Below are 16626 nucleotides of genomic sequence, written 5' to 3' on the forward strand. Positions count from 1 at the left end.
TGGTTTGGTACTGTGCTTTCCCCTACAACAGAAATGGTTCAGGATGCTCTGTCAGATGCTCTGCATCTGCCCACTAGTCTTCTAGCTCTTTGATTCACTTTAAGTAGTTGCTGTTCTTTGCAGAGGCACTGGCAAGCAGAGGCACCCATGTATCTTTGGAGTGATAAGCAGTGAAATCACAAGCAGTGAAATCAGAAGCAGTAATATTTTAACTGCCATTTTGGGGCACCACTGTATAAAGGTGGCCTCTTGCTTTCATACAGGTGCTTTAGGTGCTGTGAATCAGTTCACCCTTGGTTGTAGTTTTACAGATGTTGTCTGTAACTAAGGAGAGGAAATTCTTCCCCTTCTCTCTCCCCTTTGTTTTTCCCTTTCCCCTTCCCCATCCCTAGGAAAAGTGTTCAGGCATTTACCCAGACTAATTAATTCCAACTGAATCCCCATCTAATCACTGAAGGTTTTGTATTTCTGTTACTTTTTGGTTGCTCACAAAATCTGCGATTGTTGGTTTTGAGGGGCAGGAGATAGATTTATTTATTTATTTCATTTAATTTTCTTTAGCAGTTTGGGGGTTTGATGTACATCAAAAACAATGGCAAAAAAAAACCTTAGATGGACAAATACTGTCAGAAATTTGATAGCCTAATTGTAATGATATTCAGCTAGGATGGCAAACCCCCAAACCCAAGTCCTTTTCTGTTTATGTGTTAGTGCCTTCATATGTTCTGATCCTCTCTAAAGCTCTCTTATTGGAATTGTTCTGTTTTATATTCCATAAACTTTAAAAAACATTGAAATTGCATCATTTAGTACAGTAAGGGCTCAAACTTTCTAATAGCCAAAGTTAACTTCTTAACCACACAGGAATTAAGTATCAGGAGGGTGGCTTAGGAACGCTTTTTTCCTCTGAGTTTCACCCAGAAGTCTCAGCCTGATCTTTAAGAACTCACAAAAATTATTTCAATGAATAATGATTTTCTTACAAGAACTAAACAAACTTACATTGCCAAGATATTCTTGATTACTGCTCAGCTGTGCCTGCAACATCATTAAATTATAGGAACCGGTAAAGCTGTTATTTCTTAAATGCTGTGAACCATCCCAGCTCTGCAGTGTGGGAATAGCCTCTGTGGCTTTTCTTTCATTACTTACCATGGCTGGTCTTTGCCATTTTCAAATTTGTGATTCCATTCCTTGTTTGGTTTCTTTTAATTTACAGAAGTGTTAAAATATTGTTACAATTCACAACACCCTTACTTGCTCAACTAGTAGCACAAGTGAAGAAAACTGCAGAGTTGTACATCTTTTCCTGCCAAGGACCTTTTCAAGTATTATTTAGAGATTTAATATTTCCCATACATGCATTTGTGTACAAATTATATTGAAAAATCTTTTTCTATTATTGTTTCTTGTGTGCTTTTAATAATATACGCTATTAGCAGATTATGCACTTGAAAATGCTGACTGATTATTAGTTCAGTTTCAGCAATTGCAAATCCCCTTGCTCTTAAATTGGAGAAAGGCTAAAAGAGCCGATTTCACCTGCGTTAATTAAATTAAAATAGTCCGTATTAGAATATTTGTTTAATAGACTGTTGACTACTTCTGTGGTGCAAGAGGCATAGGAACCATTTTTTCCAAGGTATTTGAATTCTTAAATCTCATTAGATGTCTGTATGCCTCCTTAGGTATCTAAATACCTTTAAATACTTGGCCTTTGATCTCCTCCAAATGAAGTTGCTCAATTCATTAGTGGGATGAATAATGTACTTTATTAGATAGGAATGTCATTTTCTACCAGGGCTGACTCAGAGCACAAGCAAATCATCAACACAGCACTCTTCCCTAACTTTAGCTAACCATTTAAACACCTCACTTATCCCCAGGAAGCTCTTGGTTTGCCACTGCAGCATGATCTCTGAAGCCATAAGATTTTCAGTTCTAGATGCATCTTGCCAGCCAAAGTTAATGGAATTACTTGTACAGTTTGTACTGCTTTGTTTTTACATACTTTATCTTTTTGTATGAATTACTGTAGCAGTCTTTAGAAAAGTAATTTAAAATTTAGTTTGCTATTATGAGTTATTATTATGACTAATTATAAAAGGGCTGCTACACTACATACTAATTAAATTCAAAGACCTTTTATGCTGTTGATAAGCTATTTCCTGTAATAATGTTATTGCCTCTTGCGATAGGGATATCTCTTTTTTTCGGTGTTCTGTTTTGATTGACTATTTTCAGGTACAGATCTTTAACAGAGAGAGGTGTAATTCAGCTTTAAATAGACTGTGACCTGATCAATGCTATAGGGAACAAAAGAAATCTTGAAGAGTGGTGAGTATGGTACAGAAAGTATCATATGTACCGGGAGGATGACTATAGCAATAGAACTTGCTCTACCAAGAAACAAGAATTCTGTGAGCAGTTAGAATGAAATGTCCTTCATTATGGACATATACATCTGAACTTGTTCTCTTGCAGGGATTTCTCGGTATCTGTGAAGGGGTGAACTCATCCCCAAAACCTTTTTTTCATGAGAGTGGGGTAATGTCATTGGCATCTACCTGCCGTCTGGTCTTTTTCATGTTGAAATGTAGCATGCTTGATGCATTTTTGACTATCTGCCACCATTCATGGAAATTATTTGCTGGATTCAGAAGCAGATGGGGGATAGATGGCCAGACAGGCACAAGCACATCAGAGTTGTATAAATCTGGCTTTGTCAAAAAACAGGCTAAAGGTGAATGCGTGAAGGAGAGACAGTCTTTACACTGTGAGCCAGAGCTACCTTAGTTGTTCTGCCCTTGCTTCAATCGGTTGTTTGCCCACACAGGTGAAATGTTAGTAAAGTCTGTCATTTTATGTGTGAGTGTTTAGAAGCTTACAGTATTTGACTTAAATGGATTAGAGGAAGAGCACACTAATGTTTCAATTGACAAGCTTCAAGATACATATTACAAATGTTAAATCTCGAATCATTTGTCTAGCCACTCTGGTTGTGTCATTCTACTTACATGAAAGTTTTACAGTCCTTCATTTGGGAGACTTTGTAGCTGTGAAAAAGATGCTTTAATGGTTTTATTTATTTTTATGCAAGAAGGGGAGGACTTAAAAGTACCATAACTAGTAGATACTTTTGATATGGTTATATCCTGAGTTTTACATATCACAGAATCCTTCTCTTGCTATACACCAAGTATGAAAATTATTTTGGAAACACAGCCAAGTCATTTTAATTGTATGTGTTAAAATCTCTGCACCAACTTGGCAAGATAGCAATTGCTTGTCAAGAAAGGAACAGAAATAAAAGATGCTTTAGGTTAGGCCAGCTGTGCATTTTAGCACCTTTTGTAGCAAACAATTAAAAAAGCTATAGCTTCAGGAGGCTCTGAAAAACTCATTCAGATCAACTGTTGTTTTAGAAAGGCAGGTTGCTGTACAGTGCTGAGCAGTCTGAACTTGGAAGCTGAAATTTCACAAGTACCTGTCTCCCTTTTTGAATGCAAGCAATGCTGAGCACAACATGGTACAAGCAAAAAAAAAACCCCAAAACCCCGAACTAGTGACAGAAAGACCCAACACAGTAGTTCCTCCCCAAAAATGTGGAGGACAGCCCAAGAAGGCTTAAATAGCATTCATCATCTCTCTTCAAGCACTGGTGTTTAAGCAAAGAGGATGACAGTAAGGTAGAGACAGACCTCTTATAAAGTGGGTTTAAAGCATTTAATGTTTCAGTAGCTATTAGTAAATTTAACTGGAGAAGGACAACTGACAACTGTATTAGAGAAATTTGAAGAATTCCCTTTGAAAAGCAACACGTTTGTTCACTTTTCTAAATTGAGAAAAACAAAATGAAAATATGGAAGGCTGATAGAAAGTTGCAGACTCAGCCTTGTCAGTTTGCAGTATTAACCAAGCCCATCTTAAGACACTAAATCATAATAACTGAGACAAAATGCTTGGAAAAGACAACTGCAGGGCACAGAATTAGCCCTGGCTGAAGTTTAAGGAGGCAGCAGGAAGCAGAGCTGTGGTATTGTGAAATGTAAATCATTATATCACAGAGAAATGCAGTTTGGGCAGAATGTGCTTCCTTGCTGGCCTCACAAAGACCACCACAGGGAGGTGTACACGCTGTTGTAAACAAAGTAGTGGTATGTTTAAAAAAACAGATGCATTTAGCTGAGGGAAATATGCCACTTGGGAAGTGCGTGCATAGTGTGAGCGCAGAGATGAGAAGATTAGCTCAGAGAGGTTCAGTAGAGGTTCAGTAGGTAGTATCACAGCTAAAGGTGCATGGGTTAACAGTCCAAAACTAACTGGAATGTTCATGGGGTTTAAGCTGGAAATTGGTGCATGAGCTAACGTGATGCCAAAAGCATGGACAAGCCTGAGAGCTTACAGTGGTCATTCTGCAGCTAGAGAGGTAGTTCAACTGCAATTTGGAAAGATACAAATTTAAGTAGTGCCTAAGGGACCAGGGGAGGAGAGGAAAGTAATGCTTGTTGAGTTAGAAGCCCTATCAAGCCACAGAGCTGATCACGGATGAACATCTACCGGAGGGCAGTTAGATGTCTAGAGAAGAATTTGCAGATTTTTGCAAGGGTTTGTGTGAAAGATTCGAGAGAGACCTTTTTGGAAAAAGTATGATAGCTTCTTTTCTTTCCTTGATATATCAACACAGTTCTAGGGGATGCTGTTAGAGAAACACTCTGTTTCTACATGTACCTCTGCTGTTTGGTGGGAGATTGCTTCTCCAGACTTGTGGTTGAGTTGTGCGTGGCACCAAGGGCTCTGCACTGGGCAAGTGAATGCATTTGATGGTGAAGACTCAGTCTGTGTAAAAGGCATTTGGATCAAGGGAAAAATGCTAGTAAAATGTGGCTCAGTGCTTTTTGCAGTCCTGAAAAGAGTTGGGTCTGCTAGAAGAAAGTTAAGCAACGTGCAAGTCCATATAATAGGAATAACACATCTGGGAGAAGAATTAACACAGAGGTGCTGGGAAATGTTTGTTCAGCTAAAGCTATTTGTCTGACTCTCCGAGCTGGCAAGGAAAAGATACAAAGACTTCTTCAAGTTGTGTACTGTGGAGGGAAATTTGTGCCTAACCTGGCTGTCTAAATAACTCCATTTGGAGTTCCTGTAAGAAAGTCCAATGGGCAGAAGAGGCCAGTCCGAATAAACAATTTGAGACATTGAAGGAGTTATTTAAAATGATCCTAATCTTCTAGTTTTGTAACCACAAAGCTAAGTTGCGTACACTCTTCCATGTCACTAAGCAGAGTGTTTGCCCCATCCTTGGTCCTGTCAAAATCAGAGAACCGTGGTTCCACGTGTCACAAAAGTTAACAAGAGCCAAGTGTCATAGCACATAAAAAGAAAAGGAGCTATGGCCATTATCCATGGACATTTTTAGAAGCCTTTAACAAAAGAATATTGATGTCGTTATGTCCAGACTTAGATATTATACAAGTCAATTTCATTGAAACTAGTAAATAAACAAAACTCACACAGCTTTCTGATCCCAAAGGAAATGTGGAGTGTAACCATCAGGCCCCTGGCTCAGGGTGGCACCTTGCAAAACTGAGTCAATGCTGAAAGTTCTTTCAACTTGGATCAGCCCCAGCTGTCAATGTAAACAGGACTTCTTAGTGTGATATATGGCATATATCTGCTCCTGCCAATGCTAAATCACTAGGTTAAAAAGCCATATTGAATTTTTCTCATTAGTTTGATTTGTAAGTCTTGGGAATTCCATATGATATTATTGAAAGTTATCTCTATATTTAGTTAAGGAAGAACCACATAGAGAAATATATTTTAAAAGGTTCTTACACAAGACAGGTAAAATGGGTCATTATATTTCACAGCTCATCTTACGCAGTGCTGATTAGTCACGACTCAGACATAGGAGAGAGCGAACCTTCATCAGAGTCCTTCTGTCTGAGTGACTGCTGAGCAATGCACTGTACACAGCTGGTGTCAGTGCTTCAGTGCTTTTATCCAAAGTGTTGCATCTATTCATACTTTTAAAACAAACAAAAAAAACCCCACAAAGCACCTTTTATATATTTTGAATTGGAAATAAGATCAAATGGCAACATGTGACTCCAGATTTAATTACAGCAATATAGAGCATCTGTTCAGATCTGTCCTTAGCCTATTTGGGCTTGTATATAATAAGGCAAATTAAGATCATCTTCAAGGGAATTTCCCACCCCTATCTTATCATGGAGCTGATATCCCTTAGCACCACAAACCAAAAATCTAGTCGAGATGATGTTCTGTTGAGATGATTGCATATTTAAGAAATAGGAATCACTTCATGTGCATAGCCTCCCTCTCTGAAACAGAGCAGCGCTTTTACCTTGTGTTCCTATTCCCACCTCTTGCAAATGTATTCAGTATGATGCGTATTGCTGGACATGTGGCTGTCTCAGACCAGAACTGAGCAGTACCGGCTGTAGCTGCAAATAAACTTCACTTCACTTCCTAAGTCTCTCTTAGGCTCATCTCTTAAATCTCTGAGGTTTCTACATCCATTTGCTCACTCGCAGGTCATACTTCTAATAAAAAATTCATGGAAAAACATGTTCTGTAAATGTAATGAGGTTTACTAGGGCTAAACCGCATTCTGTCATCTGTGTTTTAGAAGGAAGAGAGACATTTACTTTCTGCACTTCTTCACATCCGTTTTGGACAAAACACCTTTTTCTCTGCTGTTGAAGTTTTAAATTGTAAGTTTTTGAAGTAGGAGTCACACCAAAGACTCCTGACAAATGGAAGACTTGTAGTTAATTACCTTCTTGTAAGCCATTTTGCAAGTTCAGCCATGTCTGTGACTCTGAACTTAGACAAATGCTTTCTAGGCCCTCGAGTTATCGTTGTTTAGGACTTTCTGTCTGGCAGTGAGGTCAGCAAACGCTTTTTATGATGATGTTCAGAAGATGATTTACACTGATACATAAACAATAAATACAGTACATAATTGATGGCAGCTTCTTTAGAAGTGGTTCTTTTAACCAATGAGATCTGCTTTTTGTACAGTGTGTGAACAAAAAGGACAATTTACTGCTAAGGAAAATAGATTCCTTGACAGTTTTTGCAATAATAGCCTGCTGATCCTAAGTCACTAATTACAATTTGAGGCAATGATGTTGGCACATTGTTGCCAGATGGCAGATTCATTTTACTGGCCACTTAATTAACAACTGGTAAACAGTTGCACCCAAATACACATATTTACATATGCATAGCGCTTACTGTGTCACAACGATGCCAATGGCGTAGTGACCAAGTATTATTAATGCGATCTACTAACGGGAACGTCAGAATAAATTATCTTCTCAGCAACTGCAAGCCATCTATCTGCCACCTGCATGGGAGCTCCCAAGCTTCAGGTTTCTGTCTGCGTGATGCCTCTTGAAAGCTGGGACACTTTCCAAAGCTCCAAAGAGAGCTGTAGGAATTTGACTATTTCAGGGGGAGAAGTCCTGCTGTTTCTAAAGAAGGCTAGCTGAAGGACAGGTCCCCATCCAAGTTCTGTCTCATACTAGGGGTATATATGTGTAACATATCAGAAAAGGTTTCTGGTACACAATACCCACAGCTTTCATTGGAGGAGCTTAATCTGTTTTATAAACCTGTCTGCGCATCTCAGGGAAGGAGGAGAGGTCGTAGAGATAAATGGGCCCTGCTCCTCAGCTGCCATAATTCATTGACTGGTTGGTACAGAGCCTATAGTTTAATGATATATTAAGAATAATTTGTTGTATTTCTGCATTAGCTCTCATCTGAGAATCTCAAACAAAGTTTTTTAAATTGCACCTCATAGTTCGCAGGAGCGTAACGATTTTTACTTGAACCTGTTTAGCTGGCAAGAAAACAAGAGGTATGGGTAACTGTCCTGGTTCTGGCGAGGACAGAGTTAATTTCACACGGAGCCAGGACAGGTGACCCAAGCTGGCTGGGGGCTATTCCGTACCATGTGACGTCATGCTCACCATAAAAGGGCGCCAGTCGGGCAGGGGAGGGTTCTGCGTGGCTCCGGAACGGGCTGAGTGTCCGGTGGGTCGTGGGATCGGTAAACTGTTCTCTGTTATCACCCATTGTGAATATCTGTTATCAGTGCTGTTGTTGATTGTTCCCCTCTCCCTTGCCGTCCCAGTAACCTGCCCTTACCCCAACCCTCGAGGCTTTGCCGTTGTTTTCCCGTTCTCCTCCCCAGCCCGCCGGGGGAGGGGGGAGCGGGGAGCGAGCGGTGCGTGGTGCTCAGCTGGGGCTGGGGTCAGCCATGTCAGTAACTTCAAGGATCACAGCAAACAATCTTCCCAAGATCCTAGGAAAGAAAAAGGACATCTAAATCCTGGCAGTACTTATCATCTTACCTGTACTCCTGTCTGTTGTTGCCACTGATCAATACTAGTGGTGAAATCCAAAAATTAATTTGGAAAAGTGAGATGATGAAAGGCTGGTTTGTGGAAGGCAGTCAAAAAGAATGAGTGTTAAATTATTCACTGAAGTAATAGCCAGCTGCAAAAATACAGGGTAAGAAACAGCTGACAATCTGAAATGGTCGTAAAATGAACATTAATTAACAGTATCAAAGTGTTCTTAAATCAAATGCAGTTCTGGAGTGTATCAGCAGCACCGCTTGCAAGACATGAGAAGCTCTTCTTGCGCAGGAAGGATCTGGAGTATTATGTCCAATTTTGACCACTATTCTAAGAGCAGGATATGGGCCGGTCTGTGAGGGCTCAGCAGAGAGCAGTGAGAATGGTTTGAGTGCTAGAAAACTTGGTCAAAAAGGAAAGATAGGACAAACTTGGATTCTGTAGTCTAAAGAAGATTGTGGAGAGTTTGTACTAGTCTTTAGATACAAAGATTGCTGAAAGAGGAAGGGAAAAATATTGTCTTATTTATTCACAGTCCATTAGACAGAAATAATGGGCTTAAACTGCAGAGAATTGGGTTAGCTGTTAGGAAAATATATTCACAGTAAGGATAATGAGTACCATAATATTACCTCTGGATATCTTTAAGAATTGGTTAGACACACGTCTGTCAGCTGTAGCTGACCCAGGTGTAACTGGTCCTGCGTTAGGACTGAGAAACTGGAGAAAGTGATTCTAGATGTCCTTTCCAGCCCTGTGACAAGCCTGTGATCCAGGCCCGTGATGGCTCTCCTGTCTCACATTTAAAGCCCATTTAAAACTTGCTTCTGTCCTGCTGCCTCCGTCATGACAGTAGCTGGGGATAATCTGAGGTGCCGCTTTTTCTCCTCTGTTCAATTCAGCAAATTGATGGGCAAGACAAACATGTTTCCCCATGGTGATGTGAGGCTAAAATTTACATCCTATTCACTCCTCTCTCACAGCAACTTTTTTGCCTGGCCGTGACTTCGCATTACTCACACTCCTCTGGCTCTGGCCATTAGCTACTGATGTGGTTTATTGCCAAAATGTGTACGATGCCCAGGACTCTAATGAAGGGCCTGGAGCCATTCTTTTCCCTTGATAATTGCCTCTCTTTTACAACTAATACTTCTGTATATTTTGCCAAATATGTCTGTCTATTTATGGATCATTTTATTTGAAGTGTTATAGATTAGCCATCCGGATGAAGTTGTCCAAATAATGTTGGATGTGGGAAAGGACTGTGTCTAGTGTAAGATCCAAAATCCAGAGGTTAAGAGTTTTTTCTAGTGCAGAAGGAATCTTTTGCTCAGTATCTGCACAGCATGATCGTGCTGCAGTATTGTCACATTAAAAATAACATTAATTGTGATTCCTAAGCTGTGTTTGGAGTTACTTCTACGTCTGTCTACATTTTGAAGTCTTCAATTAAAAAATAAATAAATTAATACAGCATTTACTTTACAGAGAGGAGGGACCTTATATACTGGGACATCACTCTAGCTTACTGATTATGCACTATTGTAACGTTTTTTTCCTTTTCTAATATTTTTACTGGTCTAGTTTTAAATATTTCAAGACTGTTTAGGGAAATTCAATTATTATTGATATAGGAAATAACATCTTTTGTCAGTGTCACTCTGATAACATTTATTTGAAGTGCATTTATAAATTGGTCAATGGACAAGTTCATTTGCGATGCTGACTTCTGTGGGAGGTCTGGTACATGGTAAGCAAAGGAGACAATTTTGGAATTAAAACTGTGGGGCAGATTGCTTGCTTTTGTCCTGAGTTTAGAGTTGCTGATATTTTGAAATAAAATAAATGCCTTCTCTTTGAAACAGAGTTCAATTTCCTATAAAAAATAAATGTGGTTTGGAGGCATCTCTGATAGATTTTGCTGTTGTTTAAGTTCATTTAAAGCTTACTTCTGTCTCACTGTTGCAATTATGGCAATAGTTGAGAAAAATGTGAGATGTGGTTTCCCCTATTCTGTTCAATTCAGTGAATCGTGTTCTTCCCATTCTGCTTGATCCCATCTGCTTGCTTCGTCCTTCCACAGCATCCTGTCTGCAGGCTTCCTGGGGAACCTTCCTTCTCAGTCATGGTCTCACTGTGCTAACTCTGATTGTGGATTAAGACACTATCTTGATTAAAAAAAAAAAAAAAAGCAGCAACATAAGAATGAAATTACAACAAGCCATGTATTTACTACAGATTCTAATTTTTTCTCTTTGTTTTTATTTTTGTGCAGATTGTTTCTCAGAGGAAACTCTCCAAGTCCTTACTCAAACATGGGAACACAGCAGGGAAGTCATCTATAACAGTAAGCCAGTCTTAAATACACTCTTATTTTCCTGTTATTTAGAAGCATCTTATGTGACTAATTCTCCCTAAAAGCATCCTGCTAAGTCACCAGAATTTGATTGTGAAATGTATTTAAATTGTTTATTTAACAGATTACTGTTTCTGACAAATGTTTCTTGTAGGGAAATGGCAACAAATAGTGTATGATTTGTACAAAAGCCACAATATTTACTGCTACTACTTTTAAGGTACTTTGATGACAGCAAGAAAGTTGTGCTCCTTGATTACTTTTAGTTGAAGGTCTAGAACCTTCAGAAATTCATTTTGCCCCGCTTTGGCACACAAAGGAGTCTCATATTTCTTGGCCCTTGGGCTTTTTCCAGTTTCTAAAAAAAAAAAAAAACCACACATGCACTCACCCAGCAACACCAAATGCAGAAGTTTGATGAGATTAGGTATTTTAGCTGTGTTGTAATGCAATTATGGACTGAATAGTTATAGCCCCGTGTGTATCTTGAAATCTGCAAATCAATGTATTACCTCTCTTCATCTTTCTCTTTGCTGGCTTGTTTGGGAGATCAACCTTGTCTGCACTGAACCTGCACCGTGCTTATGACATTTGCAGCTCTGCATTAAGACAAAGACTATAATAAAACATTCTGCTTTGGGGATCTCTGCTCTGTTGCCTTGTGGGGTTGAGAAGGATTTTTTTCCTTGATGTGCAATTAGCCAGATGGGTTACTTTTGGCTTGGTTGTTCGGATTTTTTTTCTACCTTCTTCTACAGAAGAGACAGCAGACTGTGAGAAATAATGCTTTCTGAGAGCCCAGGGAATTTCCTTTCTTAGACGTCTTCCTTGGTGCTTGGCTGGGAAGGGATTTGCTTAAATGCATAAGGTATGCATTTGGTCTGAGGTTGGAAAGGAATTCCCTGCTCACCTGGCTGAATAGAACCAGGAGTGAGTTTTGCTCCCTACATAACTTGGTTTGCCCGCTGGGATTATCTGGGTATACTTCATCTCATCCATCCTTGTGGGGTTCTGAACCACCCTCCTAGTCTATGAGGGACACAAAGGAATTTAGTCTTGTGAAAACACAAATGCTCTAATTCAACTAAAATCGTTAGGCTTGTTAGTAGAGTGTTCTGGCAAAAATTAATTCTCTGTGATATACAGAAGATGAGAGAAAATGAGTTAATAATCCCTGCTGGCCTAACGCTGGACGATAACCATGAAATATGGACATTAGTTACTTGCTTTGGCTTCCGGCCAAAGAAAGCTGACTTTACTTGAATGGGAGAAAACTGAACTGAGACAAAAATTATTGTGTGAAAAGTTTGCTTTCTCAACAGAGTGAGTCACTATAGATTATTTATCATTATTTCTGGACCTGGAGATATACCAGTGTCTGTCAGGTATGGAAGTTACAAATACTAACTTGTTCAGTGTACTGAATTAGGAGTTTTTCATGAGATTTGGAAAGTTCCTGTCTTGGCATGTTTTGCTGGAATGTTTTGCATGAGGAAATACCGCAGTTCACTGCTGTGAGATGTCACAGCCAGAATAGTCTCAACTCAGGGAATGTTACTTAATTTAATTCATTGCCAATTAACGTAAACTTTTAATTACTGATTCGGGTATTGGGAAACAAATATGATAAACTCTTAAGGAAAACACCTTTCTTCCCCCTTCCCTGGGCTCACCTTCAGTTCAGACACCTCTCCTGCCCTCTTTATAGTCCCCACTCCCTTTGCCTTCACTACACGTTATGCTCAGTCCCTGTGGTGAGGTGATGGGTGGCACAGGAGGGCAGGATCAGAGCACAGTGACTTCTTTTTTGCTGCTTTTTGTTTCTTACTCGTTTTCTCAGCTCTGCTATGAGCTTACACGCAGGCCACAGTCCCTTTGGGGGCATCCCTGCTCCAGCATAGGCTTACCTGTGGGTGCAGGCCCTCAGAGGCACCTCCTCTGGCATGGAGCACCTCCTTCCGAGAGTACATCTCAGCTGTGTCCCCAGCAACATCTCCTCCATGCCTCTTCCTGGATCTTCTTTCGGGTGGCCTCACAGGCCTCCTACAGCTCCTCCCTTTGTGCCTCCTGCCTTGAGCAGCTGCCACCCTTTCTTAAATATGTTCATACAGAGGCGCCATATGCATCTCTGATGGGTTGATGTCTTGGGGTGCAGTTGGTGGGTGTTGCCCACTGCCAAGCCAGCTGTGACCAGCATGGGGCAGTTCACGGCCTCCCCACACAGGTCACCCCTGCAGCCCCTGCTACCAAAACCCTGCCAGTTATGCCCAATGCAGAGTCTAAGGTAGTTTCTGTCAAAGAAAGAAAAAAGGTCTTAAAAAAATCCCAGTGATACTGAAGTTTACTGAGGCTGTAGGCAGCCCGGGTAATTACTGGGAGCTGCGTATGTGGTCAGTAAAAGCATCCCACACCGCAGTGCTCTGACTGCAGCTCTAACCTCAGCAGCCTTCAGCCGGTTTGAAGAATAGTTGGGACGTCCCAGCGGCTCCCAAAGGACCTGGAGTCCCTGTAGTGGAGACAGACTGAGCCTGGCCGGGGAGCTGACATGGCTGATGTGTGTCTGTGGGCATGAAACATCCAGGAAATAGGTTCTTCTGGGCAATTTAATCTCTGGGGAGAATATTTACAATAGGGAAAGATTTTATAACTGTCAAATAGAATATAATGTGGTTTGTTCAAAGAACATTTTAAGTGAAATATCCCAAGTTTGGTTAAGACCTTCTCTCCACTGAAGCATTTTAATGGCTTAGTCAGGAAAGCTCTTTTGGTTGGTTTTGTTTGTTTTTTTTTAACAACATTGCACAGTACAGTGATTGCCATCATTATCAGCATAGCTCAGACCATCTGAAAGAATCGCACTACATTTATTTTAGTGTTACTTTCTTCTGACTCAGTAAACGGTTTTGCCGACATAGCTATTGCAGAAAAACTATACCAGGACAATGCTCCTACTGTAAAATGTGCCTTTCATGGCAACTATTGACAGGTGACTTCACTCCTTTTTCCATTTAGCTTGCCAAATGATGCTGAAGCAGCATAAATATAATTCAGCTTTAGACCCAAATAATATAACTCTTGTATAGCGTTTTTTGTCCCCTGAGACACTGTGAGACTGTGGAATTCTGCATTGTCCTGTCTGAGGAAAAGTACTTTGTCAGAGGAAAGGGATCCCTGATGGATGTTGATGTCTGTCCATTGGCAGGTGATTGACAAGGCATAGTTGCATGACACAAGGTGATTCAGGTTTGTAGGCTTAACAAGGTGCCACCCATCAGCTGAGCAAGGGATTCCCTGAGTGCTCTTAGTCCTTCCTGATTGTAAAGAGAAACACATTAACTTGTACCACCGTTCAGTTCCCTAATGGAGTCTACAGTCTTCACACTGCAAAATTGCATCTTTCTCCCCTGTCATTACCCCATGCAGAACTGAAATGTAGCTCTCCGTTTAGGTGATTGCTGAGGAATTGTCTGGCAATGACGACTACGTTGAACTTTCATTCAGTGCACGGAAATTGGATGACAAGGTAAGCTGCTTGATATTAACCTTACTGAAAGATATAAGAATGCCTGCAAATATAATTTGATGAGATTTTCCCGGACAGATATTTTTTGCCTTATATTATTAAACACATCAGAGATTTCAGATGAATGTTCACAATGAGGCTTTCCTCAAGTTGCGAAGTAATTAAAAAAAAAAACCTCAAGGGAATCTAATTAATACCAAGACAATTTAATTACGCTACAACCAAGACAATTTAATTATTTAAAATGCCACAGATCAGAAGTGCTAAGAGGAGTGAGCTTTCTATAAGTAGTCGAAGATGTTATAGTAGAAGTAGGTGTCTTAAAATAAGGCTGGAAAACTTCATAACAGCTCAGTCATGATACACTTTTTGTTCAACAAAACGTAGCTCGAATGTGAGAAAAAGACTATTGCATATTTGTTAAAACCTTTTCCCTCTTTAATAAGAAAACTCTCCACCGATTCAAACACTGCTTTTCATTATAGGGACTCTCTTTCTGAAAATATCAGTTGTTGTTTAGCAATACACATGTAATAAGCACCTCAAGCAACACACAGCCCAAGAAATCCAGATGACTGTTTGCAAAGCTCTCTTTCTGTTATTTCAGTGGTATAGAAGGCACGCAATTATTTGAAGTAATCTAGGCGATATCTTTGTAATTAATAGATGTCATAAGACTATGATCCTCTTTAGATAATAAGGCTTTGCATATAATTGAAAATCAGATGATTACAATTGTACTCAATCACAATATCTACCATTACTATGTAGTCTCTTCCTATGTATAAAGATGCTTCTATTTAGAACCACATGGTAACACTGTACAAAAGTTTGTGATTCTGATGCTCCAAGCACGTGCTTGTAAACATTTGGCATGTGAGTTGTTTAAAATCAAATCCGTGAGAGTACTTTTGGATGCATACATCAGATTTTCAAAATCAGGCCATAAATGATGAATAATATTTTCAGTTTAAACTGTCAGGAAAACTCAGACAAGCAAAAAAGTACCCAGAAAGATTAATGGTACTGGAATTTATTTAGAACATACAGGTAAATAACATTACTGTGCTCAGGATCATTAACAATCATAAATGATCAGGACCTTAATTTGCTTCTCATCTGAAAGATGAATTACCTCTTCCTTCAGAGTTGCTGGAGTATTAGAGTTTCTGAATCACGTAATTTATTTAGGTGTCAAAATGTAGCTTTAACAACCTCTCTCTCTTTAGACAGCCATCGTTAGGCCTAATTTTCAAAGTTGTATACAAGTTTCTTCCTGTTCCACATGCTGTCACATCTAGAAAAAGGAAAAAACATGTACAACAACATAATAAGATTTCACTTGGTCATTCCTTTTCCACAAATGTAAAATGTAATCTGGTATAGATGTTATGATTGCTTATGGCTCTTGTTGGTATAAATTAAAAGGATACTGCCCCAGTGTGCTTCTGAGCCAGGTCAATGTTGTCTAATTAAAGATAAATTAAGGAGAATCATTCTGAAATATTGCAAGAACATCATCATTCTTGCCATTTTAACGTGTCCAGTCAAGGTGGGCTTCATCTATTAAAAAATTCCTGGATGATGCAGTGTGCAGTTCAGGCAATGACTCATCATGTGCTATCTGAATCAAAGCTCCTATCTTCAGCTGATGACAATCACCGAAAGCCTATTACAGTTGAAAGAAGTCTTTCAATTTCCTCCAGCTAGAGCCATAGCTCTAAACCTGGCTGAACCTTGGCTTACATTGTTTTTAAGAAAAGGTTATGGCTTTTGGTATGGCTTATAATGAACTTTGACGTCAGTAGATGCAAGGTACTATAAGTAATTATTGCTGTTAAGGTTTGAAATTACTTAAATTGCATAGTTTAGCCATTGGTGAAAAAGCACAAGTGCTCCAGTGTCACATAAAGGTCCAAAAAAAATCAGAGAATTGAGAAGAGCCTGTCTTGTAAAATCTTTAAGCATGATTTTGCATGCCTCTCCCTACTCAGAGGAGTGAAGACCTGAGTAGAGATGTAATGTCAGAGAAGCAGCTGAGGGCTGGAACTGGCCTTGGAGTCTCCTGAAAGACAGAGGAAGCCTGTGGGAGCAATCGTTCATGTTCTGCTACGCAGAATCACCTTTGTAACCCCAGGGGTTCCTGCAGTGGCAGCTGTAGGGTGGCAGAAGACAAGTTGAATCCTAATGTCTCACAACTTGGTGATAAAGGAAGGCTGGGGGATGGTTCTGGATGTGCTTTAAGGATTAAAAAAAAATAAAATTCTTTCCATCTGTTACCATCAGTAACCATCTTAAATGGACAAGAATTTTCTTCCTCCACCCTTTAAAGGAAAACCCCTTGAAAGACG

At 39.7% G+C, this 16626-nt stretch overlaps 1 protein-coding gene across 6 annotated transcripts in view; it reads left to right on the forward strand.

The window, feature by feature from the left end:
• Positions 1-16626, forward strand: part of CPNE4 (copine 4) — a 364382-nt gene that overhangs the window by 249905 nt on the left and 97851 nt on the right. For all 6 annotated transcript variants that reach the window (XM_054816831.1, XM_054816828.1, XM_054816829.1 and 3 more), the window contains exons 4-5: positions 10672-10743; positions 14201-14275. In XM_054816831.1, the coding sequence (XP_054672806.1) occupies positions 10672-10743; positions 14201-14275 (147 nt within the window). The remainder of the gene's footprint in view (positions 1-10671; positions 10744-14200; positions 14276-16626) is intronic.

The sequence above is a fragment of the Grus americana genome, chromosome 2, assembly GCF_028858705.1.
Source record: "Grus americana isolate bGruAme1 chromosome 2, bGruAme1.mat, whole genome shotgun sequence".
In the NCBI taxonomy this organism is placed as follows: Eukaryota; Metazoa; Chordata; class Aves; order Gruiformes; family Gruidae; genus Grus; species Grus americana.